Source organism: Balaenoptera musculus, chromosome 7 (assembly GCF_009873245.2).
Source record: "Balaenoptera musculus isolate JJ_BM4_2016_0621 chromosome 7, mBalMus1.pri.v3, whole genome shotgun sequence".
NCBI classification, from domain to species: domain Eukaryota; kingdom Metazoa; phylum Chordata; class Mammalia; order Artiodactyla; family Balaenopteridae; genus Balaenoptera; species Balaenoptera musculus.
Genome location: NC_045791.1, coordinates 74,174,145 through 74,200,572, shown reverse-complemented (window position 1 = coordinate 74,200,572; position 26,428 = coordinate 74,174,145). Strand labels below are relative to the sequence as shown.

General features: G+C 40.5%; 1 protein-coding gene across 3 annotated transcripts in view; it reads left to right on the top strand.

The window, feature by feature from the left end:
- Positions 1 to 26,428, top strand: part of HECW2 (HECT, C2 and WW domain containing E3 ubiquitin protein ligase 2) — a 415,256-nt gene that overhangs the window by 375,480 nt on the left and 13,348 nt on the right. For 2 of the 3 annotated variants that reach the window (XM_036857485.1, XM_036857484.1), the window contains 8 exons: positions 3,506 to 3,658; positions 5,429 to 5,527; positions 8,911 to 9,040; positions 10,077 to 10,223; positions 10,914 to 11,028; positions 14,182 to 14,267; positions 15,290 to 15,402; positions 22,597 to 23,002. In XM_036857485.1, coding sequence (XP_036713380.1) covers positions 3,506 to 3,658; positions 5,429 to 5,527; positions 8,911 to 9,040; positions 10,077 to 10,223; positions 10,914 to 11,028; positions 14,182 to 14,267; positions 15,290 to 15,402; positions 22,597 to 22,876 — 1,123 coding nt within the window. In that variant the 3' untranslated portion in view covers positions 22,877 to 23,002. Of the gene's footprint in view, positions 1 to 3,505; positions 3,659 to 5,428; positions 5,528 to 8,910; positions 9,041 to 10,076; positions 10,224 to 10,913; positions 11,029 to 14,181; positions 14,268 to 15,289; positions 15,403 to 22,596; positions 23,003 to 26,428 lie in introns of those variants that run through there. The other variant, XM_036857486.1, reaches the window with a different exon arrangement.

Below are 26,428 nucleotides of genomic sequence, written 5' to 3'. Positions count from 1 at the left end.
AATATAAACTGATCCCCTCCTATGTATCAGGCTAAGTACTCAGGATCCAAAAATGAGAAAGACATAGTCCCTGCCCTCAGAAGGGTTTACAGTTTAGATGTGTGTCTGGTGGGAGGCAGACACATAGGCAGACAATTATAAGACACTCTGCTAAGTGCGGTATTATTAAAACACTGAGAGCTGAAGCTCAGTGAAAACCTGCTGTTTCTAACTGAATGCCACTGTTTAATTTTAAGCAGCTAAAAACCCATTTTACTTATACCAGTTGTCTCTTTGTAAGAAAACTGACTCACAGAGTGTTTGGCTCATGTTTCAGCTGTCTCTGACCCTTATTCTCATGTGCCTTGATTGTGTCTGAAGGCTTCTGCAGAGCAGGGACCCTGCAGGCCAGGGCTCACTCACGGTCTCACCCTAGGGTGTGTGCAACTCTCCTGGAGGTTGCATACACCCTAGGGTATCCTCGTCATTTTATCTTTCCTTGAAGTGATCCTCATTAAAGAAGAGGGTTTAGGGTAAGTCAGGTTTTTTAATAAAGCAGCATTTTCCTCCTACTTTCTTCTGTAGCAGGGGTTGACAAACTTTCTCTGTAAAGGGCCAGATAGTAAATATTTCAGGCTTTGCAGACCATACATTCCCTGTTGCACCTACTCAACTCTACCATCATAACAGGAAAGCAGCCCCAGACAACACATAAACAAATGGGCATGGCTGTGTTCCAATAAAACTTTATTTACAAAGCCAGGGAGTGGGCCAGATTTGGCCCTCAGGCCATAGTTTGCCGGCCTCTGCTCTATAAGCAACGTTGTTTTGCTTATGAGCGTTTAAAATTTATTGAAGGGTGAGCTGTAAGGAGTACTGAACATTACACTTGGGATCAGGAAACCGGTGTCAAGACCTGGATCCTCCACTGCAGCTTTCATTTGATACAAGTCAGTCATTTTAATATTTATGTGTTTCTTTTAATGTGTATTAGAAAAGATATAAAGCTAGCACATCACAGCCCCGGTCTTCTCAGTGAAATGAGGGGATGGACGAAATGACTGCTCAGATGCCATTGATGGCATTCTCTGTTTCTGAAAAGACACAGGGGTCTGAAATTCACCATCGATAGGAAATTTAGAGATGTTTTGCATCCACAGGGATCCAGGTAGACTGGAATCATGAACTCAGTCTCACAAAGTGAAATTTAGTAGGAAAAGTATAACGTCTAGTACTTAGGTTTTAAAAAGATACAGTGACGTGCAGACAGGATGGGAGAGTCCTAGGTTAAAGAAGCATAGGTGAAAGGTTTGAGCTGATGACTAGTTCATGATGAGTCAACAAAGTCAAGTGACTGCCCCACAAGGCAGAGTGACATTAAGCTGCATTAGTGGGGAAAAGTGTCCAGGAAGAGAGGTCAAGAGCCCTTTCTAAGTTTTTGCTAACGAGACCACACCTTGAGTGTTGTGATCAGCATAGACACCGCCCCTTAGGTCAGACTTTGACACCTGGAGAGTGTCCAGAGCAGAGGACCAGTGTGGTGAGGGAATTCCCTACCCTGCGTTGAGAGGAGGTTGAAAGAAGTGTCTGTGTTCATGAGTGAGGAGGGGGCAGGGACCAAGGATATGGAAACTGCTGAACTTAGAGTTCTTGTAGAAAGTGACTTTTGAAAAAAAATTTACATCTTTAGCATCTAGATTAATACCCAAAACATAATAGGCACTCAAATATTTGTTGAAAGAAAACCTCTAAGTATGTGAAGAACGTTCAAGTGGAAGAAGTATTCTACTTGTTCTTGGTGGCGTCAGAGACCACAACTAGGACAGTGGAAGGAAGCCACAAGACGCTGCCTTGGTCTCGGCACCAAGAGGGGTAGCCTGCGTCACTGTACCTGGCAGGCAGCCGCAGGGCTGCTTTGGGAGCCCTCCCCAGGGTGATCTGAGCATAGTCCCACGGTTCCTGGTAGCCACAGTATATTCAGCTGCCCCAGAAGGCAGTTCTGTCATGTCACCTTAAGGCCTCTCTGGCCCTGAGAGTCTGCTATGTTTGCATTTTTCTGTACACATAGGTTTCTTGTCAGTCTACACTCATATCTCCCAAAGTGCAGTGTGGACTGGTGAGGTGTGAGATGATTGTAGCTATTACATAGACTGACATTTTTTATTTTAATATTTATGTGTTTCTTTTAATGTGTATTAGAAAAGATATAAAGCTAGCGCATCATAATTCCATCAATATTGTGTAAGACAAGGCTACATTGGTAAGGCAAGTAAAGCTAGAAATATTAAGGAAATGGCAGTGCGTATATCGCAAAAATTGAGAAAGTAGTTAGGTGGATAGCTGAGGTCTGTTCTAAGTAAATTCTATTAAACTCTTGTCTAAGACATATAAAAGCTATGTCATTTTTCTTACTAGTATTCCAACTCCCTCCTCTACCTATAATAGGATGCTTTTCTCTATCACACAATCCCATCACCACACAAGACTCAGATGATTTCTTTGTCATTAAAAAAAAAAAAAAAAACAGTAATGCCCATTGGAGAAAATTCCATTAAGAGGAAAAAAAACAGAGTGAACAAAGGAAGTCTTATAAAATCCCACCACCCCAACTTATCCGTAGCTTTCATTCCCCCTTCAGAATTCCTTCCTGTCTTTGAACCCTTGTGTAAACTTTTTATCATAGGGTAGATATACTTTACATTTTTCATTTTAAATTGAGCATATCAGATTGCTTTATTGCAAACTCCTCTTTGCTGTGTTTTTTGCTCTCAGCATTGTTGGCCACTTGTCATTCCTCAAACCTCACACAATCATTTCTCAAACTTTACTTTGACCCTGATGTCTTCGTAAGTAAAATGGAATTTACACTGTAGTTCAGGCGCTGGAGTTTCAGCCTCTTCTCCAAATACCTTCCCGAGGAAGCTTTAGACACCCTCACTTTTCTTGTTTATAATTTTCCCTGGCGTTTTATAATTTAAAGTTTTCACGTGAACCCTGTCATTCCATCTTTTGCCTCTGATCTCCCTAGGAGGCCTTGTATCTGTAATATCCTCTCACCACTTCACTAAAGTCTCTTTCCTTCCCCATTTAAAAGTGTTTCAGAAATCCATGAGGACTCCATGTCCCATGGATGTATGTAGCTGATGCCCTCTGGTTTAACCTGCTGAAATAAAGCATTCCCACTGTACTCTCTCTCCCCATAACCTGGCTCTGGGCATTTCAATTTACCTTTTTCTGCATATTTATACAATCAAATTATTAGCATACTGCCTATCTCATCCATTATCTGATATGTAGCTTTAGCTTTAGATATGCTCCATATAAATGTCCATTATGTTATTTTGGGTCAAAACATGTTTGAGATCAGGAATCATGACCATTCAATGTCCAATGTTTTGAACAATCCTGGTATGTGGATAATTAGACTTCTAAGGAATGTTCTGTAGAAAGTTGAGCACTGTAGAAAATGTGCCTAATAAATAGAAAAAAATAATAACTGGTTGTTCTTTTTGTGAATTTTTTAAAGGCTGGATTACAGTGGACCTTCCAGAGAGTTTTTCTTCCTGGTATCCAGAGAACTCTTTAACCCATATTATGGCTTATTTGAATATTCAGCCAATGACACATACACAGTACAAATAAGTCCCATGTCTGCTTTTGTAGACAATCACCATGAATGGTAAGTATTTTTTTCTCCAACACTTTTCTTCAGCTGATTTTCTGTGATATTAGTTTTTATAGGAACCCACGCTTTTTTTAAAAACATTTTTTCCCTTGGAGAAAATCATATTTTCAGTTAACTATCTCATTTGACTCTTGTTTGTGTTGTCAAATTTAATATACAGGCAGTCTCCAAGCTAGGAATAGATTATGTTCCATAAGACCAATTTTAAGTGAGTTGGGTAGAATTCAAAAGGTTTTTTCCACTGAAAGAAAGTTGCAGGTGATGTTAGGTTCCCAGCAAGACCCTAAATCCCTCTCTGCAGCTTTGGGCCACTCTGAGATCTGACGGGGGCAGGTGGGGGGTGAGTAGGGGAATGTCCTGACCCAGAGGTTAGGCAGCTTCTGGAGCAGCCCTTGGGGAAGTGGCTAACACTGGGGGCGGGGCAGAGCAGCTGGGCTCTTGGTGTTCTAGGGGGAGGGAGGGCGGGAGGGTGGGGTGCCCTGGAGGAACGGAAGGTGGAAGAGGATGCTGGCAGGCAGGCAGGCAGGAGTGCGGAGTCACAGCAGTGGCCCCTTTACCCTAGTGACTGTTTCAAGTTTGTAGCCAGGAATTGCCCCTTTCCTAATTTCTCACACAAAACCAAGGAAAACTGGGCTAGGATTCCCATCTGGGAATTATATATTCTGAAAATCCCAAATTGCACTCTTTTCATGACATTTTTTTTTTACATGCCTGCATTTATAGACTTGAAGTATCTTTATAACCCCTGTTTGCTTGTTCCTCTTCATTTTCACTATAGTAACAAAAAAAAGAACATGAGTACGACTCATGGAAACAATGTCTTTGAGTCATGAGGTTAACATTGGTGGGTGGAAGGCATTAAGTTTTAGGACTTATTCTTCAAATTAACTTCCGTTTAACTACAATTTGGAGTCCTCCTAAGAGTAGCTATGGCAGTTATGCTAACATAAGTGGATAAAGAAAACCAAAGCTGCTGGACATTCATCTTAAAATGGTTGCCTAAGACTAAAATTACAAATGAATAGTATGAACCTCAGTGTGGATTTACACTTTCGGAAGGCACCAGGCTTTCAAAGAGCTAGAAACTTGAATACTTCCGAAAAAGAAAATACATGTACATCTCAGCAAACCCAGTCGTGACAGATATATTTAATAAATTTTCCGAAGTGATTCAGAATAGAATTGAGCACTGAAATTTTAAAGAACAGAATGTCCCATGAGGAAACTCCCTCAAAATGTACACATGCATAATTCTTGGATGGTGAGTTATCATCAAGAGAGGGGTTTGAGAGAGAACAGAAATAGGAACTTTCTCACTCTGAGACTGGGCTTTTCCTCAAAAGGGAATTGCTACTAGGTTTGCATTAGAGAAATCCTGCTAATATTCATGCAAGCAAACTACAAGGGGACAACAGTTTTCCCACCACCACTGGTCTCATTCTGTCAACATTTCTTAGAAGTGATTTAGGGAAATTTCACTGCCATGCTAACAGGAAATTCATGTTGGCCATGTAGGGTGCTGCATGGTGGACATTACTGACATGGGGTGAAAGTGGAGCAGTATCTCCCTGAACATCAGAGTGAAACAGATTTCTTCTACAAGTAGATGTGAATATCAGCCTAAGGAAGAACCAGCCTGCAGTGCACACAAACTCTCATGGACAAACTTAGATGATTAGAGCTGGAAAGCATTCTTGAGAGCAAATAGAACCGTTCAGAAATTGCTCCATGACGTGTACGCCATCTCCTGCTTTTCCTTCACAGGTTCCGGTTCAGTGGTAGGATCCTTGGTCTTGCACTAATTCACCAGTATTTGTTGGATGCCTTCTTCACACGGCCCTTTTATAAGGCTCTTCTCAGAATGTAAGAGTGTTTTTATTGCTTATGTAATTAGCATGTAAAGAATGTAATATTTCCTTTATCAAAAAGGGTCTTTTGACAATGTCATTTATCGGCTCACTATCTCAAATCTATTATTACTTACTTAATAGTGATTTAGATTTCTGAAACTAATCAACTAATATAATTTCAAATGTGGTTACTGGATTTTTCCAGCTTCTGTTCCTTTATTCCTGTCTTGCTCCCAAAGGCTTAGTTTTGCTCCACTCTGAATAATTCATTCTCATTTGTTGCTACACATGTTTCTTCAAAACAATTGTACTTCAAATACAGTGCTGGAATTCCTGTGGTATTAATGCCGATTATTAATAGAATAGTTGCGGCTTAGTCTTGGTGACTCACAGCCCCCCATCTTTCACAAGATGCATTTTACATTTTGCTTTATGCAAACTTTCAACTGTTTATTCTTGGTTCATATTTTCATTCTCCTTTTCTTTTTTTTTTAAATTTGTTTGTTTGTTAGAGGTGGGCAATATTTTTAAAGTCCCATATTTATCTTGAGATCTCTGTATATGCAAGACAGTAATTTACGATGGCAGATGAAAATTTAGCATTCACAGAACTTTTTCTTCATTGTTAGCACAATGAAAGATTACAATTATTGTGAAATGTAGAGCAAACAGTTTCTGTCCTATAATCAGTAGTCATTTACAAGGCTGAACAGAAGAAGGCAACTATCTGTGAGGGCAGTAGCTCAAACTTGCAATGAGAAAACACAGAATGATTACATGGCTCTGACCAGCTCATTCCTTAACCAAGGCCATGTATCTGCTTTCTGTAAAAATGGAAGCCTAGAGCTCAATTGAAAGCAAAGTATTTCTAATGGTTCTTAAAGCGGGTCAGTAGGAAGACTTTTGCCATCCTCCCTTTTGGTATATGGACCGATGAAGTCCTGGGCACCTGGGCACTGGCCTTCTGCCTGTCTGGTTCTTCTGGCCCATTTGCATCTTCCCATTTCATTGCCTTATCTCTCATTTTCCATTTAAGCTTCCTGAAAGAGTAGTCTATACTGACTGTTGACACACCCTCAACACATTTTAGCCTGGCTTTTTTTCCCACCAATAACCTATGGAAGCTTTTAAAGAATGTTTTTTAGTCTTTATCTTAATGGACTGTTCTGCTGCTTTTGATACTGTTGACCCCTCCCAACCCCACCCATTTCTCTTGAGTTCTTCCTTCACTGGCCTATGTGACACTGTGCTCTCCTGGTTCTCCTTTTACTTTTATGCCTCCTTTGTGGATGTCCTGATTTGCCCTTAAACCTCGATGTTCCTGAGGCTTCCATTCTTGTCCCCTTGCTTTTCTCTCTCCGTGTGCTCTCATGGGATATCTCTTTACCTGTCTCATCTACTCTCCAATCTGCACCCACAGACATGATCTCCCTTGAGTCGTAGGCTCAAGCGGTCAACATTCCACTGAATATCTCCTCTTGTATGTCTCACAGGCACCTCAGAATCAACATGGTTAAAACTGGACTCATCAATTTCTCCTGATCTAAAAATGTACCTTCTCCCTTACGCCCAGTCACAGTTCAAGGTGCCAACATTCTCAAGTCACTCTGGTCAGAAATTGGGCGTCAACCTTAAACAGGGATGGTAAATACACAGCACAGTTTCTTCTCTTCCCCACCTCCCACCCCGTTCCCATGGTACAGGTCACAAATCATTTAGGTACTTTTTCCTGCTGAACTTGTTGTGGCCTCAGGAGTTTTTCAACTTTTGGCCCTCAAGACTGGCAATGAATCAGAGTTGTCTTGTAACTTGAGTTCATTTGCCATCCCGTTTTAGATATACTTCTTTATACTACCCAGTAAAACCATTTATGAATTTCCACATTTACCTCCTAAATAATTCTTAAATTCATCTTCTCTACCCTAATAGCTGTGCCCTAATTAAAATCCTTATCTTATTTATCTTATTTTGACCAGATTACTGTAGTGATCTATTAATTGGTTTCCACCCAATGATTACCACTGCCCCCCAATTTTAAGTAATCCTCTACACTGCCACTTCCAGAAGAACAATTTAAAGTCACACCTCATGTCTCACCATGTCATTCCCTGTTTTAAAACCTTTCAGTAGTTCTGAATCACTAAGCTCCTTAGAATGACGTTCAGACCTGCTCCCAGCTACCTTTCCAGCCTCATTCTCTAGACATTCTGTCTTGTGGTTAAGTCTCTGGTGCTGCCAGTATGCTTGGAAAATCTGTATACTCCATCCCTTTGTGCTTTGTTCAGGTTGTCTTCTTCTCCTGTCTCTCTCTTTTTCCCCTTCTTCTCCTTTTCATCCATTCCCCTTTACCTCTCTAGCTTGAAACATCCTGCAAACTTTAATATAGGTATCATCTGCTCCAAAAGGCTTCTTCTAATTCTCCAGGTCAAAGTAAATGCTTTGCATGTTTTCTTTGGGAGGTCCCTATATCTACCTTATCTTTTTTTTTTTTTTTTAACTGAAGTGTAACGTACGTATAAAAAAGTGCACTAATAATAAGTGTTACCCACCCTAGGCTATCACTTATCACCTTATGTTAACTTATCTGTGTCCCTGTCTCTCCAGCTAGACCATTAGCTCCTTGAGGGCAGTAACTGTTTATCAAGTAGCTATTAAGATATTTGGCACATACTTGATGCCTAATACATGTGTAGACTGAACTAAACAAAATGGTCTTTGAAATTGGACTGATGGGAGGAAGTTTCAAGACAACTAAAGCAAATCAATTGCTACCATCTTACAACAGGGTCATATAATAGTAACTCCACCTCATGTAGATCTTCTCTTAGAAAACCATTATAATTGTAGAGCAATTCTGTAGCTTTCAGTTTTCAGAATCACAGAAAGAATAAGAACCATGAAGAAAAAAGGGACACATGTGAATGTGGATCACAGAATCTAGTCTTTAAAAAAAGAAAAAAAAAGTTAAAGTACAGTATAGAAACATACGAAGAATTTCTAATTAGGAGAATGATAATTTAAGATTGTATAACATAGCCAAAGAATACTGAACCCAAGTTTGTCAACTCGAGTTCCATTTCCAGCTCTGGCATTAATCGTGGGTCACTGTGCAAATGGCAACCACTCTTTGCACCTCCAGTTCTGTGTCTTAAAAGACAAAACAAACTGAGTGATTCCTAAGGCATTTTGTATATCAGAATTTTTCAATTTTATGTCAAATTTCTGAATTATTTCACTGGTTTGGTTACTGACTTTGATGAAGAACATTCCAGAAATCACTGCCTATTTTAGTTGATCTTGTTCTTGTCATTATTTCTTAGTTTCTTTCCTCACAACTCTGGGTTTTTGCTAATAGCCATGACTACATATTTTTTTTCTATCTGTTTATCATCTTAGTCTCTGTGACCTGAGTGATCTAGAATACCTTGATGAAGAATTTCACCAGAGCCTGCAGTGGATGAAAGACAATGACATCCATGACATCCTGGACCTCACGTTCACTGTGAACGAAGAAGTTTTTGGGCAGGTCTGTGTGTGTGAATAACTGGTGGCTAAGTGTGGTAATTGAAGGCTATTGGTTGGTGAAGAATTAATTCAGTGGCCTAAGATCAGATGCTTATTTATTTGTGGTTGGTTGGGTGGTTTAAACCCAGGTTTATGTACAGTTACAATAATCTTGGTTACAAAGGTTATTCTAGTGCCGACTTCAGATTAAGATTTTCTAATTTATAGACTGCACTATTTGTATGTTGTAAACAATCTTTTTATTTCCAGCTTCAATATCCTCATAAGATATTAGAATGTGCCTTATACTAAATACAGTTTTTAAATATCCATGCTACCCCAGAGTTGAATATTAAATTATTTAATTGGCCCTTGTACTTAACTCTCACTCATGTTTAACAACAGAAATGGATTGTTTTGAAGCTGAGGGAAAGTAAACAATATTTTGGTGAAGGTTTGGAAACATATTGTTTTTTTTTAAAGTTGGTAGAAGAGTTGGTTAAAAGATTTTCAGAAATTATATACCAGTTCATAATTAATATTCTTAGTTAAACATTAATACTTGGCTGGCCTCCTGAATTTCGTATTTTGGAAAAGAAGTTCTCAATTTAACATTCGCTTGAATGTAATTCTGCTTCCTTAAGGTAAACCTTTACCTAAATATTGGCTTTCTATATGTAGTTGATTGTGAATCCTAAAGGAATTTGTGAAAATGTCTTTTTGTCAAACATTCAAATAGCAGTGGGACAGCATCTGGAGCCCCTTTGTTTCCATTAAAAAGACTTATTTGTTTAATCAGGACTTAAAGCTTAACCTTCAGCACTTGCAACACATATATTTTTAACCGCTGAGGCTCTCAGACGTCTGCTCATTGCTTAGTTTTCCCTGAGCATTGGTGGGTGCCTGGGCTCTGTGCTGGTGCCACACACCCTGCTTGTGGGATGTACCCGGGCCAGAGCAGAGACAGGTGGCTGGCTGATTCCAGCTCATTGGCAGCAGTGGTCTTACAACATCAAGAGTATTGCTTTATGGTCAGTGCTTTCGTTTTTTAATCGCAGATTACCGAACGAGAATTAAAACCAGGGGGTGCTAACATCCCAGTCACCGAGAAGAATAAGAAGGAGTACATCGAGAGGATGGTGAAATGGAGGATTGAGAGGGGTGTTGTGCAGCAAACAGAGAGCTTAGTGCGTGGCTTTTATGAGGTAAAGACCATCAGCAGGAGTGGGGTTCTCAGTCTGATGTCAGCAATACCTTGGTCCACCTCACTGTACTTCATATGTGTGCAATATTTCCATTTCTCTTTGGTGTATTTACTGTTGCTATTTCAATTCAAACACTTCAACATTTTTTCCTATATGTTTTAAGAACACAAAAAAAGCTTATTGCCCTGTTACAAGAAATCACTGAAATAAAATGACCTGCATTCAAATAGCATTTGACGATTTAATGACCACTAATAACCTTTTAAGTCACGCATTTTACTCATGCTTAGATACGTGTAATCAGATCTCATGCCTGATATGTGAAATGATTGTATCTGAGGGTCAGAATGAGTTGTAACAAGTATTCTGTATGACTTCTTCTGTGAAAAAGCCATAGCTGAAATTAAAATAAACTGTGAAAGTGACTGGAGCACTAGATCGTCTCCAAAAGAGAAAAAAAAACTGGGTTAATCAGTGACCAATTATAAAACAAAAATTCTGTTGAAAACCTCATCAACCTTGTACTAAAAATATATTTGTAGAGAGCTCTACATGTTTTAAAGTGCCTCCACAGAATACATCCATAGTGTTCCCAACACTCCCTGTGCCCTCCTTTTCTGATGAGGCTTAATTATAGCTGAGGCTTCTCCAGGTTCTTAAGCCATGTCCTGTATTCTTTTTATTCCACAGGTGGTGGATGCCAGGCTGGTATCTGTTTTTGATGCAAGAGAACTAGAACTGGTCATCGCAGGCACAGCTGAAATAGACCTAAGTGACTGGAGGAACAACACAGAATATAGAGGAGGTGAAATTTGACTTATAGATGGCTGGATTTAAAGTTTCAGGTTAGAGGGAAGCAAGCGGTTTGGCACATTGGCCTGGATCCAGGACAGGCAGAGGCACTTGCACTCTAATCATAGGTCTGATGCAGTCTCCTTTGAGACCTTGGGCAAGGTACATGCCCTTCTTTCCCTAGCTACCTCATCTGTCAAGTGGAAGGAGAACTGTTTACACACCGTCTAAGGATGCCATAACTCTTAATTGTTAGTGAAGAAATGCGACCATAGGAACACTAATTAATTGTTTTATGGTGTTGTTAGTGAAGCACCAGGGAGCTCGTATCCAGCTGGTCAAACTCCACCTATTCTGCCTTCATTCTCAAACCTGAAGAGGCATACCCTCTGAGCTTCTTAATGAACAAACACAGTTTTTCTACATTTCACTTGAACTGCTTACCAGTTGTAATTCACAGCTGAAACACATGAATGGAGTAAGAGACGGTTCTCAGATGTCAAGTTTCTTGAACAAGCCCTTCTAAAATTCAAGCATTCAGTTCAACTGAAAAGGAAACTGCTGTAAGATTAGTTAAAAACTACACACATCACCAAATGGGAAGCTTTAGGACTGGCATTTCTGTAGATCAATACAAATTTTCAATTAGTAGTTGGCATCGAAGCCTTTGAAATTTGACTGCTGAATCAAGACGCTTGGAAAGGGACCTGATGCTAACCCAGAGTTAAAGTTTGTTTTTTTCTTTTTTTAAATTTTATTTATTTATTTATTTATTTCTGGCTGTGTTGGGTCTCGTTTCTGTGCGAGGGCTTTCTCTAGTTGCGGCAAGTGGGGGCCACTCTTCATCGCGGTGCGCGGGCCTCTCACTATCGCGGCCTCTCTTGTTGCGGAGCACAGGCTCCAGACGCGCAGGCTCAGCAGTTGTGGCTCACGGGCCTAGTTGCTCCGCGGCATGTGGGATCTTCCCGGACCAGGGCTCGAACCCATGTCCCCTGCATTGGCAGGCAGATTCTCAACCACTGCGCCACCAGGGAAGCCACAGAGTTAAAGTTTTATCCAATACTTTTAATCAAAGAAAGAGTACATTTTCTGAAATTTATTGTAGTGTTATAAAGTGTTCAGAAAGTCGTGACAAATGACGGTTGGTTTTTGTTTTTGTTCTTGAACTCAGAATGTAAGAGGTTAGCCAGCAGTGGTTCTGAACTTGGAGAGTGAAGAATACAACCTTTAAGTCACTGAATTAATCACTTAGCAGACTAAAATGAGAGCTGAGCAGTTCTCCAGTTATCTGTAAATTGAAACAGAGATTAAAAAAAAAAAACAACAATTAAAAAGTTTGGAGTACAAAAAAATACCTTAACGTTGGCTCAGTTGATTTGTTTTGGCCTCTGCTTGGCCCTTCCAGCCCATCACTGTTGCCCTGGGCTGGCCTTGCCCGTCCATTTTCTCTGAAAGATGATATTAAACTGCAGTGTCCATTGCTGCTATTTCTGAAGTCCAGTTGCTGTAATAACTCTTTTCCAATTGGCCCCGTGTATAATCCAAATACGACCTTGGCTATTATAACTTTGTTAACTATTTTCGCTAACTAGAACACAGTTTCTCCAACATGCTACATAACTTATATCTTACCATAAATACTATTAGCTCATTCCTTCTGCCCGTCCCCAACCCCCAGGAGATTCTAATAGCAATGCCATTCATCAAGTCAGCCGGTTTTGTATTTACACAGTATAGACTTTTATTCACTGTATATGACTAATCGAGTACCTATTTCTATGGTTATTGTCAATCTTATCAAATGAAATCCTTGGGAGGAGAGGGCTGGGGGGAGGGAGCAGGAAAATGGCGAGATGCCCAGCTGCCGTGTTTGCTAACCCAGCTAGTTGGCACTGAATGAAGGGGCGGCTTTGCTGCCATTTGCCATATGTTCACAGGGCAGCTGTTTATAAAGAATAGGATGAGACATTTTCACTCCTCCTCCTTCTCCAAATGGTTTGGCACAGACAGCAAAGGAGAGGCATAAAAGGGCTGATTCAAAGGGTCAGAAAACTTTAAAGCTATAAAGAGCCAATGCACTTATTTTATAGATTAGAAAACTATTTGCTCAGCACCAAACAGCTAGTCTTTGCCAAAGGCAGGACAAGGAGCCTGTGCATCTCCGTGTCCAATCTAGTTGTATTTACCCTTCATTTGGATCCCCTTTCGCCAAGGGCATCGCTGATCAAATGGTAAACAGTAAGGCAAGATTCTCCCCAAATCCTACAACCACTGAAACATGTGAGGAAAAATTTGAATGAAAATGGTTTCTACCCACCTTCGATTTAGGACTTACTGCTGCTGACTCAGAATTAGAGTAGCTCTCTGCACACTGAATATGTCAGCTAATTGGTTTGAATCACCAACTGTGCCTTAATCCTTGTCAGCCTTCTCTCTGAACTTAACTTTTCTCCACAGAAGGTTTTAGAATCCACAGCTACTGCCTTAATCCACCTGTGGGATGATACTTTTGACATTTTATTAAATTCTAGTAAAGTATGGAATAAAAGTAACATTTAGGTTGATGATTATTTGAGATTTATTAGTTGAAGGAGTTAAAGTAATAAACTTATTTTTCCTTTTTATTAATAAAAAGTAATTTGCTTTTAAAATATGAACGTAATATATAGTTTTAAAATGGTTTGCAATTATATATTGATTTGAATAATTATTTGATTTATGTCTCTCCTTTACCAGAAGCCCTGTGAGGGTCTATTTCCTTTGATGTTGTCCCCCAAACTTAGGACACTGCTTGGCATAGCAGTGCTAGAAAATTATTTCTTAAATAAATGACCAAAAGGGTTAAGCATTTCCAGTAACAGAAGTTATATTTTTCAGAAATGATATGGTTAAAATAACTCATTTGTTGTTCTTCTCTCCACTAGTTTCATTTAGTGACCACTAAATGGAAACAGAGGTTTCTTGGTTTCATTTAGTGTTTTGTTTGACTTCTGACACTCATGTGATCACATTTACAGTGTTATTCCTTGGTCTTAAATTATAAATAACCTTTAACGAATCCAAGACGATGATTTATGTCTGGGGGTCTTTTGTCGACTTGCCAGTGTCGTGGTGACTTAAGATAGAAAACTCAAAGTAACACGGGCTTTCATGATTGGTTTGATAGGATATCATGACAATCATATTGTAATTCGGTGGTTCTGGGCTGCAGTGGAAAGATTCAACAATGAACAACGACTAAGGTTGTTACAGGTAAGATGCCATTAGTTCATCTTTTTACTGCATTAATACAGTTATTGTTGGAATTGCATTTTTTAATAACTGCTAAGTATACTCAATAAATGTATTTAGGTTTATCTGCGTATTCGGGATATACTGTTTTCAGACTCTTCTGACTGCGAGGTTCTGTGGTTCCATCACTATGCAGAACATCCCCAGCCTAGTCCAAGCATGTCATTAGAGTTGTGAGGAAGTACCAACTCCCATCCAAGAATCCCAGCAACAATGTCTGCCTTTAGGGCACTTTGATCCCTTCCACAAGAGGTCCCTGGGTACCCTGCAGGCCAGCATCCCTGGCAACTGAAAGAGATAATCTTCCAGTCCCTTAAGAAGTGACCCAGTTCCTTGATAAAGAGTCCTTTCTTTTCTTCCATCTAACGTTCCACAAATTTGAGATAATATTGAAGTTTAAGAATACTGGGAAAGCTAACTCATTTTCTTGTGGTGTTTACAGTTATACAGGGCAATTGCTGGTTGGTTGCAGCTAAAGAAATATCAGACATGAGGAAGCCTTTTGGTCACTCAGGCAAAGCCTTACAAGTAGGCTGGATCTTGGCTCCTTTGGATGACAGATCTGGGTCTCAAATTTGCAGGGCTGAAGTTCTTTTTGTTTTTCATTCACCTCAGTTCGATCGGGGACTAATGCTAAGTTGACTTAGGTTCACTGATACGCCCACTTTATTAATCTCTAATGGGAAGTATACATGGTTTGAGCTTCTAAGCTGGTCAGCTGTACAGGATGCTGTATCTTCTGCAAATCCTCCACATCCCCTTTCTCTTTATAATGCTCTGTCCTTCCTTGGTATTCTCCAGCTCGTTGTCAGAATTCTCGTGTTATAGCTCTTCTATGTCTATGAAGTTTTATCTTTTGAGCTTTTCCACCAGTGAGCGGCAGGCCGCTCTTCCCCAGCACCTCTGCACGTGAATGATGCCAACCTTTCCTGGAGCCTGGTCTCTTGGCTTCACCTTCTCCTTCTGTTTTCTTGGGTTGGTAGTTTGTTACAGGCACATCCAGCATTCCCTATGAAGGATTTGCTTCTCTCCGAGGGAGTAACGGCCCAAGAAGATTCTGTGTGGAGAAATGGGGGAAAATCACCGCTCTTCCCAGGTAAAGTAGAAAATATTTCTTTACTGTCACTACAGTGTTCTAGGGAGGACCTTTAGCTTATATATATATATATATATATATATTGATTTATTACCATTTTTATGCTGAAAGTTTGGGAGAGTGGAAAAAACTTTTAGAATGAATTTATCTCAGATTACCTTTTTAAATGAAGGAAAAAAGGTCTTCCTGGTCATACTTGGAATACATACATACATACCTTTTTTTTTTTTTAATTGGAGTATAGTTGCTTTACAATATTGTGTTACTTTCTACTGTACAGCAAAGTGAATCAGCTATACATATACATATATCCCCTCTTTTCTGGATTTCCTTCCCATTTAGGCCACCACAGAGCATTGAGTAGAGTTCCCTGTGCTATACAGTAGATTCTCATTAGTTATCTATTTTATGCATAGTATCAATAGTGTATATTCATACATACATATCTTAAAATACAAAACGCCACAGAACCAAAGCATTTGTTAGCAATAGGAAAAGCAACGTTGGTCATCACACTTGTGGCTTCTTATGATTGTGGCTCTAATTTACATTTCCAGAAGCTCTAGTTTTAAGTTTATCATTGGTAACTATTTAGAATCCCTTCACTAAAAATGACCATTGTGGTTTCTAAGGAATATTAAATCATGTAATTGTGCTCTGTGCCTCTTCAGTCTCTATCATACATGCCTTACCTCCCTGGGAATGCTCTCTGCATTGTACTGTCATTCGTAATAAGATGATACATTTCCTTGGAGTGGAAATATTTGTTTTCTGCTGCTACTAATAAATGTAAGAGACTAGTAAGGCAGTATTTGTGAGTAAAAAAAAAAAAAAGTGTTTTGGGGGGAATGGAGCAAACTGGAGCTGAAGCAAAAGAAAAGGAGGGAGCAAATGAGCAAAAGAGGAGTGGAGAACAGTTGGTTTCAGAACTCCTTTATCTAGTCAGCAGTAATATATTGAATTTTTGAGGTAAAAAGGATTGCCTCTCATTTTACTAATAATGAAATTGCAGTCTGGGGAGGTTAAATCTTCCCAAGTGATATTAGGTTCCCCAAGATGTTATCCTGAGTTTCTTTAAGTACAGTCAGCCCTCTGTATCCGCGGATTCAACCGACCACAGGTTCAACCAATTACAGGTCAAAAATATTTTTTAAAAAAATGTCCAGAAAGTTCCAAAAAGCAAAACTTGAATTTTGCTATGTGACGGCAACTATTTACATACATTTACATTGTATTAGGTATTTCAAGCAATCTAGAGATGATTTAAAGTATACAGGAGGATGTGCATAAATTATATGCAAATAACATGCCGTTTTATATTTGAGCATCCGAGATTTTGGTATTCCCTGAGGGAGCCCTGGAACCAATGCCCTGGGGATACCAAGGGGCAACTTTACAAGTGACTTTGAGAAACCTGTTAACAAGACTGTCTTCTTAGCAATTGCACGACACTGGTTCTTAAGAATAACGTTCTAAGCATCAACATGCGAAAAAAAGCAGTGCTGAAAATATAGATGCAGAGAGCAATGAATAGAGCAAGCTCAGGGCTGGCCTGAGCCTCCTCAGTCGCTCTGGGTGCATCTCAGTCTGTGAACAGAGGCACTGCATCCAAACACCTAAGTAATTAGCTGGCTTACCTGCTGTTCCAACTGTAAGAGACTTTCATTTCATTATTTAAAGAAGTATTTTATTTTGTTTATGTCTGAATCACGCTTTTTTCCCCTCAGACCAAATGTACAACTCAAAAGCAGATTTACAGTATCTGAGTAGGGCCTTTCACTTTTCTGAGAAACTCAAGGATTAGCATTAAAGAGGCAGGAAAGGACAGATGACTTGTGTTCTTTCTCTTGAAATCTGTTTTTGTAAAGACTTGCTTATGTAAAGTAGATGGAATAAACTGTAACAATAGGCAGATATATCAGCTGTTCATATTTAATCACTGTAATTTTCACCAAACCTCTGGTGAGCAGAGAAAGGCAATTTGGTATAAACAACAAACTTTAGCTTCAGAGAGACTGGACTCTATCCCAGTTCTGTTACTTGCCCACAGTGGGGTCTTGGAGACGTTGCTTAATTGTTCTGAGCCTCTGTTTCCTCATCTACCTTGTAGGTTAGTAATTCTGAAGATTAAATGAAATCGTTTATATAAAACATTTACTGCTGACCCTTGCCCTGAGTAAGCGTCCAGTCGATGATGGCTGCCATTATGATTTCTGTCACCATTGTCTGTAATATATGTCAGACTGTAGCATATTGGAAAGAGCGCAGGGTTGGGAGTTAGACCACCTGGGTTCTCGCCCACCTCTGCCACCAGCTAACTCTGGGACCTAGAAGATCACTTGATCTCTGGTCCTCCGTTTCTCCATCTTTAAATGGCCAGGGAAGGGGTGGTATATTAGGTTTAGTGGAGCAATAAGTAGCACCAACAGGTTGCTGAAGAATCTTGGGTGTCGGGCCCTATTCACTTGTCTGCTTCCCCCTGGAGCTCCAGGAAGTTCATGTGCTGAGTCATCATAAATGGTGGGGTTCTTCACATTGTTGCATACATACGGTTGAGCAACAGGCGTTGTTGTTTCTTCCTTTCTGCATTATGACCTAAGGCTCTAGGTTCTAGATTCCTAGCTCTACCTAGATTATAAAATAGCCATACATAAGGATGATATGAGGCACATCAGGCAAGCAGACCATTTTCATACCTTGTCTCTAACAAGCCCTGACTTTTTAGGTCCAGCAGGAAGAAAGAGATACTTAGCTATTCTACTTCACAGTTCATCAATTTATAGAGCCTTGTTAGGAGGCATGAATGCAGACCTAAGCCCTGTGATACACTAGCAATGTGATCCTAAGAGCCTAGATCCACCTCTGAAGAGTAGGAATAATGATGCCACGCTCAAAGAGTATTTGCGACAAGTGAGTGAGATAATGTGTATGAAAGTTCTTAGGGACGGTATGTTTTCTTTGTTCTTTTAAACCTTTTATTGTGAATCTTCTGTGAGCCACCATACTGCTGAAACTATTAAAATGTGCTCCACAAAAAAAGTACATTTGGAGGAAAAACACAAAAGGAGAACTTCAATGCATGACCATATAGTTTTATCAGAAGTGATTTCTTTACTGATAACGTTGTCATCACCCTTTATGAAATGTGGGGTGTTACTTAAGTGTGAAAAAGATCTGTAAGATTGGCTGTGGTCTCAAGAGATGGTTTTATATGACTGAGTCCATTTTTTTCCCACCATCAGAATAGATACACTGAAGCCATCTTTCCGGCTAGGTTTGAGTTGCAGAACTAAAGGACTGGTCTGTCTCAAGCTGGTCAACCCCAATGTATTTCTTTTTTCTTATTAGCGAGATGATGTTTAACATTTAAAATGTGACGTTGTACACACTGGAGACAAATGGTTGAATGTTGTTCTTACTTCAAAAGTGTATTGCCTAAGAGGTCTGGCATCATCTCGTGTCAGGCATGGGAGGCTGTACCCTGGAGGCTTGGAAGTGGCTATGAAGGATGAGGGCAGGTAGTACCCGCAGAAGGGAGGGCATCTTAGTCTTTCTAGAAATGGATGATTGAAGGCCTTTCAACCTTTCAAGAAAGCAAATGTGTCTCATTCTTTTCTCAGATTTCCTAGTCCCACACTGCGGTAGCAGTGAATAGCACTACTCACAATGTGGGCCAAGAAGTGTATTAAAGTATATAGGGTTGTCTCTGAAGCCAGTACAAGTTGAATCCATGGCTCTTTTTTCTCTGTCTTGTGGTAATAAAGTAACTGGAGACCAGATGATAAATAATGATGGAGGCAGACGGATGTCTCTGTGGAGGTTTCTAGCCTGAACACATAACTGTACTTCCTCTGCTTCATGGTTGGTAGTTAGCTCTATATTTTGCATTTCTGTAGATTTCCTGTCCCTTGTGCTCTGATGGACTTAGGAGACTGTAAATTCACTTTACTGCAGTTGCTCTTAAACATTCCGAAAAACAGGCTGCTAACATGCCAGCAGGAAAATGCAGGTCAAATCCTCTCTCCAAGGGTGGTATAGACTTTATATATTCATCTCAGAGGTTCTTGCCAAGTAGGATGATGGGACAGAGGAGTTGGAGAGCCGCAGTCGTGATGGGGGAGTGTTGGTTTTGCCAAAGGGAGGAAACATTCATTTTTGAAAATGGCTGCATCTGGAGATTATTACAAATGAAATGCTGACCCAAATTAAAAAATAAGAAGCAAGAGTTAATTATGAAATATTTCAGGGAGACAGCTTTTCCAGTGGAATAGAATTTAAAATGATAAAGCTATTTTTTAAAGATGAGGCTATGCAAATAAGGACATTTCCTCCCCACCTGAGACCAAGGTAGCAAGCTTAGAGGATCTGAAGCTATTTTTTCCAGAACAGAAAGAGCTGGTCAAGGATGGGACACTTGAGAAAGAAGGGCATAGGGTGGATATAGAGATTTTTCCCTGATGCTTTAATCTTCACAGATGTTATGATGCTGTGGTCTAAGTACTAAGCAAAAATCATCAGAGGAGTGTTTAGTTCGAGAGACTTGTTCTGGGCCACACTGGGGAAGGTGAGGCTGCTCTACTGAAGAATGCAATGGCGATTTAGCCTCTGAGCAGTCGTTGAAAAGGAATCACCCTTCCTAGCTGTGCCACAAGACATGCGGGATCTCAGTTCCCCCGACCAGGGATCGAACCTGTGCCCCCTGCAGTGGAAGCGCGGAGTCCTGACCACTGGACCACCAGGGAATTCCCATTTTTGGTATTTTTTAAAGACGTCACAGTGTCGATCTTTGTGGTGAAGAGCTTCAGAGGACTCCTGAACCTGCCCTTGACCAGAAGCAGTCAGTGGAGCGCAAGAACAGCCAGCAGCAGAAAGGATGGAAAGATTGTATCTCCTTCACTGCTATCATTCCCATGGGATTCTTTGCTTGCTCCTTCTGGCAGCAGGACCCCTGGGGAAGCACCAACCTCCCCTCAAAGTGTGATTCAATGAGAGTGTGGAACTTGGAGACAGATGCCCCCTCATAGTCCCAGATCTGCTACCTGTTATTGATGTAACTTGGGCAAGTAGCCTAACCTTTGTGTCCCAGTTTACTCATCTGTAAAATGGGGCGATAGCACCTACATTACCCTTGCTTAGATCAAATAGGAGAAGAGATGTTGCAATTTCTAGTCGTGGATAAGATATTATCATGTCCCCCTTACACACGCACGCGCACACACACACACACACACACCCCCTAATGCCAAGGCTCAAGGACAGACAAAGGCTGGGGAAATTTTTCACACCTACATTATTCATCGGGGCCAGCACCCCTGTTTGGAACCCTTGTTTTGCCAGTTGTGGCTTCCTGCTTCCTCATTTCCGTGATCTGGAAATGCTAGAGGCTCCAGGCTTGGTCTCCAGGCCTCTCTTCTTCTTTATCTACATTTAATTCCTAAGTGATCTCATCCAGTCTCAGAGCTTTAACTGCCCTCTATGCTCTGACTCCCTAATATACATTTCTGACTGGGGCCTTGCTCCTGAACTCCAGATATGTATGTACAGCTGACTATTCAACATCTTCTCATGTCCAAAAATAAACTTCTGATAACCTCCCCACCTCTTCCTCACATAGTTTTCCCCTTCTCAGTAAATGGCCACTATTAAGTTAGAATATATGAAATAACCTTTTTTTTTTTTAAGGTCAAGAACAGTCAAATATCAGCAACATCATTCGGTTCAACCAAATATATCCTTCCAGCTGCTCAGGCCAAAGGCCTTAGACTTTACAATCCTTGACCCCTCTCTCTAATTCTGTACCTTGAATCTGTCAGGAAATCCTGTTGGCTCTACTATCAAATATATCCACAGTCTTTTCCCCACCACCCCTACTAAGCCATTATCATTACTATATACAATCACTTTCCAATAGGCCTCCTCTCTTTAATCCCTGAATTCACTCAGATAGAAACCAGTGATCCTTTTAAACCATAAATCAGATCCCCACTATTCAAAACCCTCCAAGGACTTCCCATTTCACTCTATGTTAAAGCCAAAACCATTGCGGGCTTCCCAGGCCCTATAGGAGCTGCCCCTACCCTCTTGCCTGACTCACAGCTTTCTAGCCACACTGGCCTTCTAGCTGTTCCTCAGATATACCAAGTATGCTCCTGCCCCAGGGCCTTTGCACTTGCCACTCTCAGTCTGAAACATTCTTCACTTAGATTAAAAACATGGCTTTCTCCCTTCTCTCCTTTAGGTCTTTGCAGAGATGTCACCTTCTCTGTAGAGCCTTCTCTGGGCACCCAATTTAAAATTGAAATCCCAGGGACTTCCCTGGTGGTCCAGTGGGTAGGACTCCGCACTCCCAATGCAGGGGGCCCGGGTTCGATCCCTGGTCGGGGAGCTAGATCCCACATGCATGCCACAACTAAGAGTCCACATGCCGCGACTAAAAGATCCCACATGCCGCGACTAAAAGATCCCGCATGCTGCGACTAAAAGATCCCGCATGCCCTAACTAAGACCCGGCACAGCCAAAATAAATTAAATAAATAATAAATAAATAAATATTTTTTTTAATTGCAAAATAAATAAGTAAATAAAGATGAGACGTTTTTCATTAAAAATTGTTTTAATTAAAGTACAGTAGATATACAATATTATATAAGTTACAGGTGTACAATATAGTATTCACAATTTTTAGAAGTTATACTCCATTTATAGTTGTTATAAAATACTGGCTATTTCCCAGTGTTGTACCATATATCCTTGTAGCTTCTTTTATACATAATAGTTTGTACCTCTCACTCCCCTACCCCTATATTGCTAGACATTATTTTCATTTTTAAAACTCTGCTTTTTATTCTTATGTAAAGAAAATATTTCACAAAAAATGCCAAGAAGTTAAAAATTTTAAATATTTGTGTATATAATACATATGATACAATAATATATGTGTGTATATAATAAAAATATACATGTATACATATATATATAAAGTCCACTACTGAGATAATCTCTAAATATGCTTCCACTCATTTCTACAAACATAACACACACACAACACACATTTAAAAACAAAATACAATCATAGCGCCTGTACTGATTATGACCTGCTTTTTGTTTATCACATATCACTAATCATGAATAACTTTCCATGTCATTAAATACTGCTTTACAATGTTATCAATAATTCAGCTTTTCCTCCTCTAGTACAGAGAGCATTGTCTACTGGAGCTATCAGCTTGGAAATTGGAAAGTAACTGAGGAGCTGGTGTCACTTTCTTTAATTAAAAAAAAATCCAGAACAGGCGATGGACACTGGGAGGATCCCTTGGTGACACCACCACTTTTCCGTATTGCACCTGCCTTGGGACGTCCCCCCTTGGTCTCCCAGTTCCCCACCACCTGCTGGTCAGCCGAAGTGCCTTGGCTGAGAGGGAGTTGGCAGAAGACTGTCCCACGGCAGTCTGCTCCATCATTTAATCTCTGATACAAGGCCCTCTTCCACCCTTTCCCTTTCTTCCGACCTACTCAATTTATACTATCTTATAATAATATTTTAAGGTTTTACTGTATTCTGCCATTGGATCAGCACGTGCTAATGAAAATACACCAGTGATGACTAGGAATATTACCTTATTAAAAATCCTTAAATACGCTACACCTTTTGGATTGGTCTTTACTTTGGGAAGTGGGTAAGATGATCGTAAAACGCACTTTGCCTGAAAAAGGACTCCAGTAATGAATGTAAAATACTACTGAAATAATTTGTAATTACTGAACGGAATGAAATTAGCTTGCATTGCTGCTGCCAACAGAATAGAGTCGTCCAAGTCACAACAACTATAAATCATAAAGTGTGTGTTTGTGAGTGACAGATGTTACAGCTGTTAAGGAATGGTTATCCCCTCCTCTTTGGCTTCAAGACCAAAAACTAGTTTGGGCTCATCTCCTTCCACCACCCTAGTCCACTACACCAGCCCCTCTCCGCTGGGGCTGCTGCCGCAGCCTGCTGGCTACACACCTGCTTCTGTTGGTACATCCTGTAGTTCATCCTGTGCTCAGCGACCAGAGTGAGCTTCTGAAATCTCCAGATCACCTCCCTCTCCTGCTCATCCCCTCCAGTGCCTCAGAGTAAAATCCATACTCCTTGCCAAGGACTACCAGGTGGGTGGCCTGCTCTGGTCCACTCTTCTAACCTCAACACATACACTCTCCCACCGCCAGCTACGGCCACCAGCCTCCTTCTTGAGGAAATGTGCCAAACTTAACTCTGCCTCAAGACTCTGGAAATTGCTGCCCAAACTCTTTTCTGCTGGTTCTGCACGTGGCTGCCTTTCTCATCCCTAAGGACTCAGCTCAGTGCTCAGAAAGGCCCTCCGGGCTTCTGCCCCCAGTGTACCTGCCACTCTGTCATACCTTAATTCCTTTATAGGACTTACTTCAGTTCAGTCATTGTGTTTAGTTATTGGTTTACTTGTTGACTGTCTATCTCCCCTCCTCTAGAATCTAACCCCATGAGAACAAGGACCTTGTTTGAATTGAATGTGGTTTTGCCCCTCGTGCTGAGTCGTAGTGCATAATTGGTACTCAGTATTTTTAGTGACTTCTTAAACTTCAGGTCTGACTCTGGACCACTCCAGACAAGATATGCCAATATCGCTTCTGTATCTTTATGCCCTCAAGTGAACAATAGGGATTGGTACTAATAATTACATTTCAAAGTTGTTTTGAAGATTAAGTGAGATAACGTGTACAAAGTGCCGAAAATGATGCCTGACACATTATTCAATAAATTCAGCTATTTTGACTATTGGCCCTAATCCCTAGCCTTCAGAGCTGGCATGGCACTTTACAATCTTTAGGTGTTCAAAAATGTGCTGCAGCCACCCAGGATATTTATATTTTGTTTGGGCTTCTAAGAGTTCTCATTCTGGAACTGTTCCTTACTGGGTTTTCTTCTATTGGGTTTAAATTCTTACATTTGAAAAGTATGTACTTTTCATCTATTCCCAGGGGGCACCCACAGGTGAGAAGTGACCTGATTACCAGGCATAGTTTGAAGAGTTTCTTCTGTTAATTATCCCCCATGCAGGAATTCCCACTGTGGGAACATTCCACATTGTATTTATAGATCCAGATGCATTTTAACCAAGACAACCTAATGAGACTTTAGAATAAGATATTAATTAGTTAGTAAATCTAATTCCTCCAACAAGCCTTTAGATAACTCATTATGCATTTATTATATGCAAAACTTTATGGGAGACATAAATTGACCTCTGTCCATGTGGACTTTAAAACACAGAGAAGGAAGTAATAGATATTTAAATGAATAGATAACCAACATCACTGCCACCAACTGGTATATGACACACGAGTAGTGGGCATAGTAAGTGCCGTAGAATTCCTTTCCATTGATTCACATTTATTGAACACCTGGTGAGGGTCGGGGTTGTGCTGTGCCACCATGGGTTACCCAGATATTTGTGAACTAGTCTTAGTGAGAATTCCTGCTCTAAATCTCATGGTCTAAGAAAGTATTAATTGGGATACTAAAGAAATTATGAATATTTTAAAAAATCATAACTTTATTTGTGTTAATTTATTTGTGTTAATAAATCTATCTAGGCTAACAAAACAATCACTGAATTACTTCCGTTGAATTTATCACTCTGTGTGATTGGTAACTTTGTATTTCTCATGTTGATTACAAGCTCCGAATTCATCATCTGCCACGCCCATTTCCTCTATTCCCTGGTGTGTTTAATGGCACCTGTGCCATATCAAGCTCCACACCCAGTCACTAGCTCCCTTTAATGCATGGAATAAATGGGAAAGGTCTCTGCATGAGCACACCTCACTTCCTGATGTGACCCTACCTCCCTCTCTGTCTTCACGTCCAACCTTGGCTCCTATCACTCAAGCACTTGTAGTTCCTGATGATGCAATGCTTCCTCACACTTCCGGGCGGTCTGCTGGGAACGTCCTTCTTGTTGTTGATCCAGAAAAACCCTACACACCTATAAATCCTTCAAGGCTTGGCACAGATAGTGTTGTCTATAAAGCCTTTCCTGACTCTGCAGAGCAGACTTGTAACTCATTGTGTGCAGGGCCACTGAGAGCCCGTATGAATCTTTTGGATTAGAGAAAGGTTTCTTACAGTTTTCTGGAGAAATGCAGCCCTGAGCTAGGGATTATGGGTTGGTGAGCAGAGCCAAAGGTAGGCTGGATTACAGTGCCTACTGGCCCCAGCCAGATCCCCTAGTACAGAGCACAGACTGCATAACCTTTAGCGGGTCCCATTTGCCTGCATATTTTGCTGTCAGAGTGCAGACTTCTTGTGGGCAGAGAGCAGACTATTCTTCCTCATCTACCAGGGGACAGCTCAGTGTCTGGCATGCAGTATGACCTCAGTAAGTATTTGTTCAATGAATGAAGGAATAAATGAAATGTAAGTTGAAAAATTAATTTTTGTTCATCAGGGTACTTTGTATAGGAATGACAAGCTTTCAAAATATGGGGTCTTCAATGGGGGACATAATAAAAGAGGGTCTGCAGGTGAAAGTGCTTGGGTGCTACCTGAACACTCAGTGGGCCCTGAATTAGGGGGCCCTGGAGAGCCCAAAGGGAGTCCCTCTTTGCCTACCTCATAGCCCAGCTCCAGGCCAACTCTGCTCCTCCCTCCAGCCTTCCCTGCCAACAGAACTGCGGCAGCACCTGATTCCCCTGTGGGGAAGCCTATAGGCGCTATCTCAGATGAGGAAAATTTGGACTTGACACGTAAACTCGGTCAGGAATGCTCACAGTTCCAAAGAAATCATGACATTAAAAAGAGATAAGCTCTAGTATCCCTTAGGAATTTTCCAGAATGCTTTTAAGTATTTTTTTTTAACATCTTTATTGGAGTATAATTGCTTTACAATGGTGTGTTAGTTTCTGCTTTATAACAAAGTGAATCAGCTATACATATACCTATATAAGTATTTGTTTTTGATTGATTAATTACTTAATGAAAAGGTGGGAATAGGAGTAAGGAAAC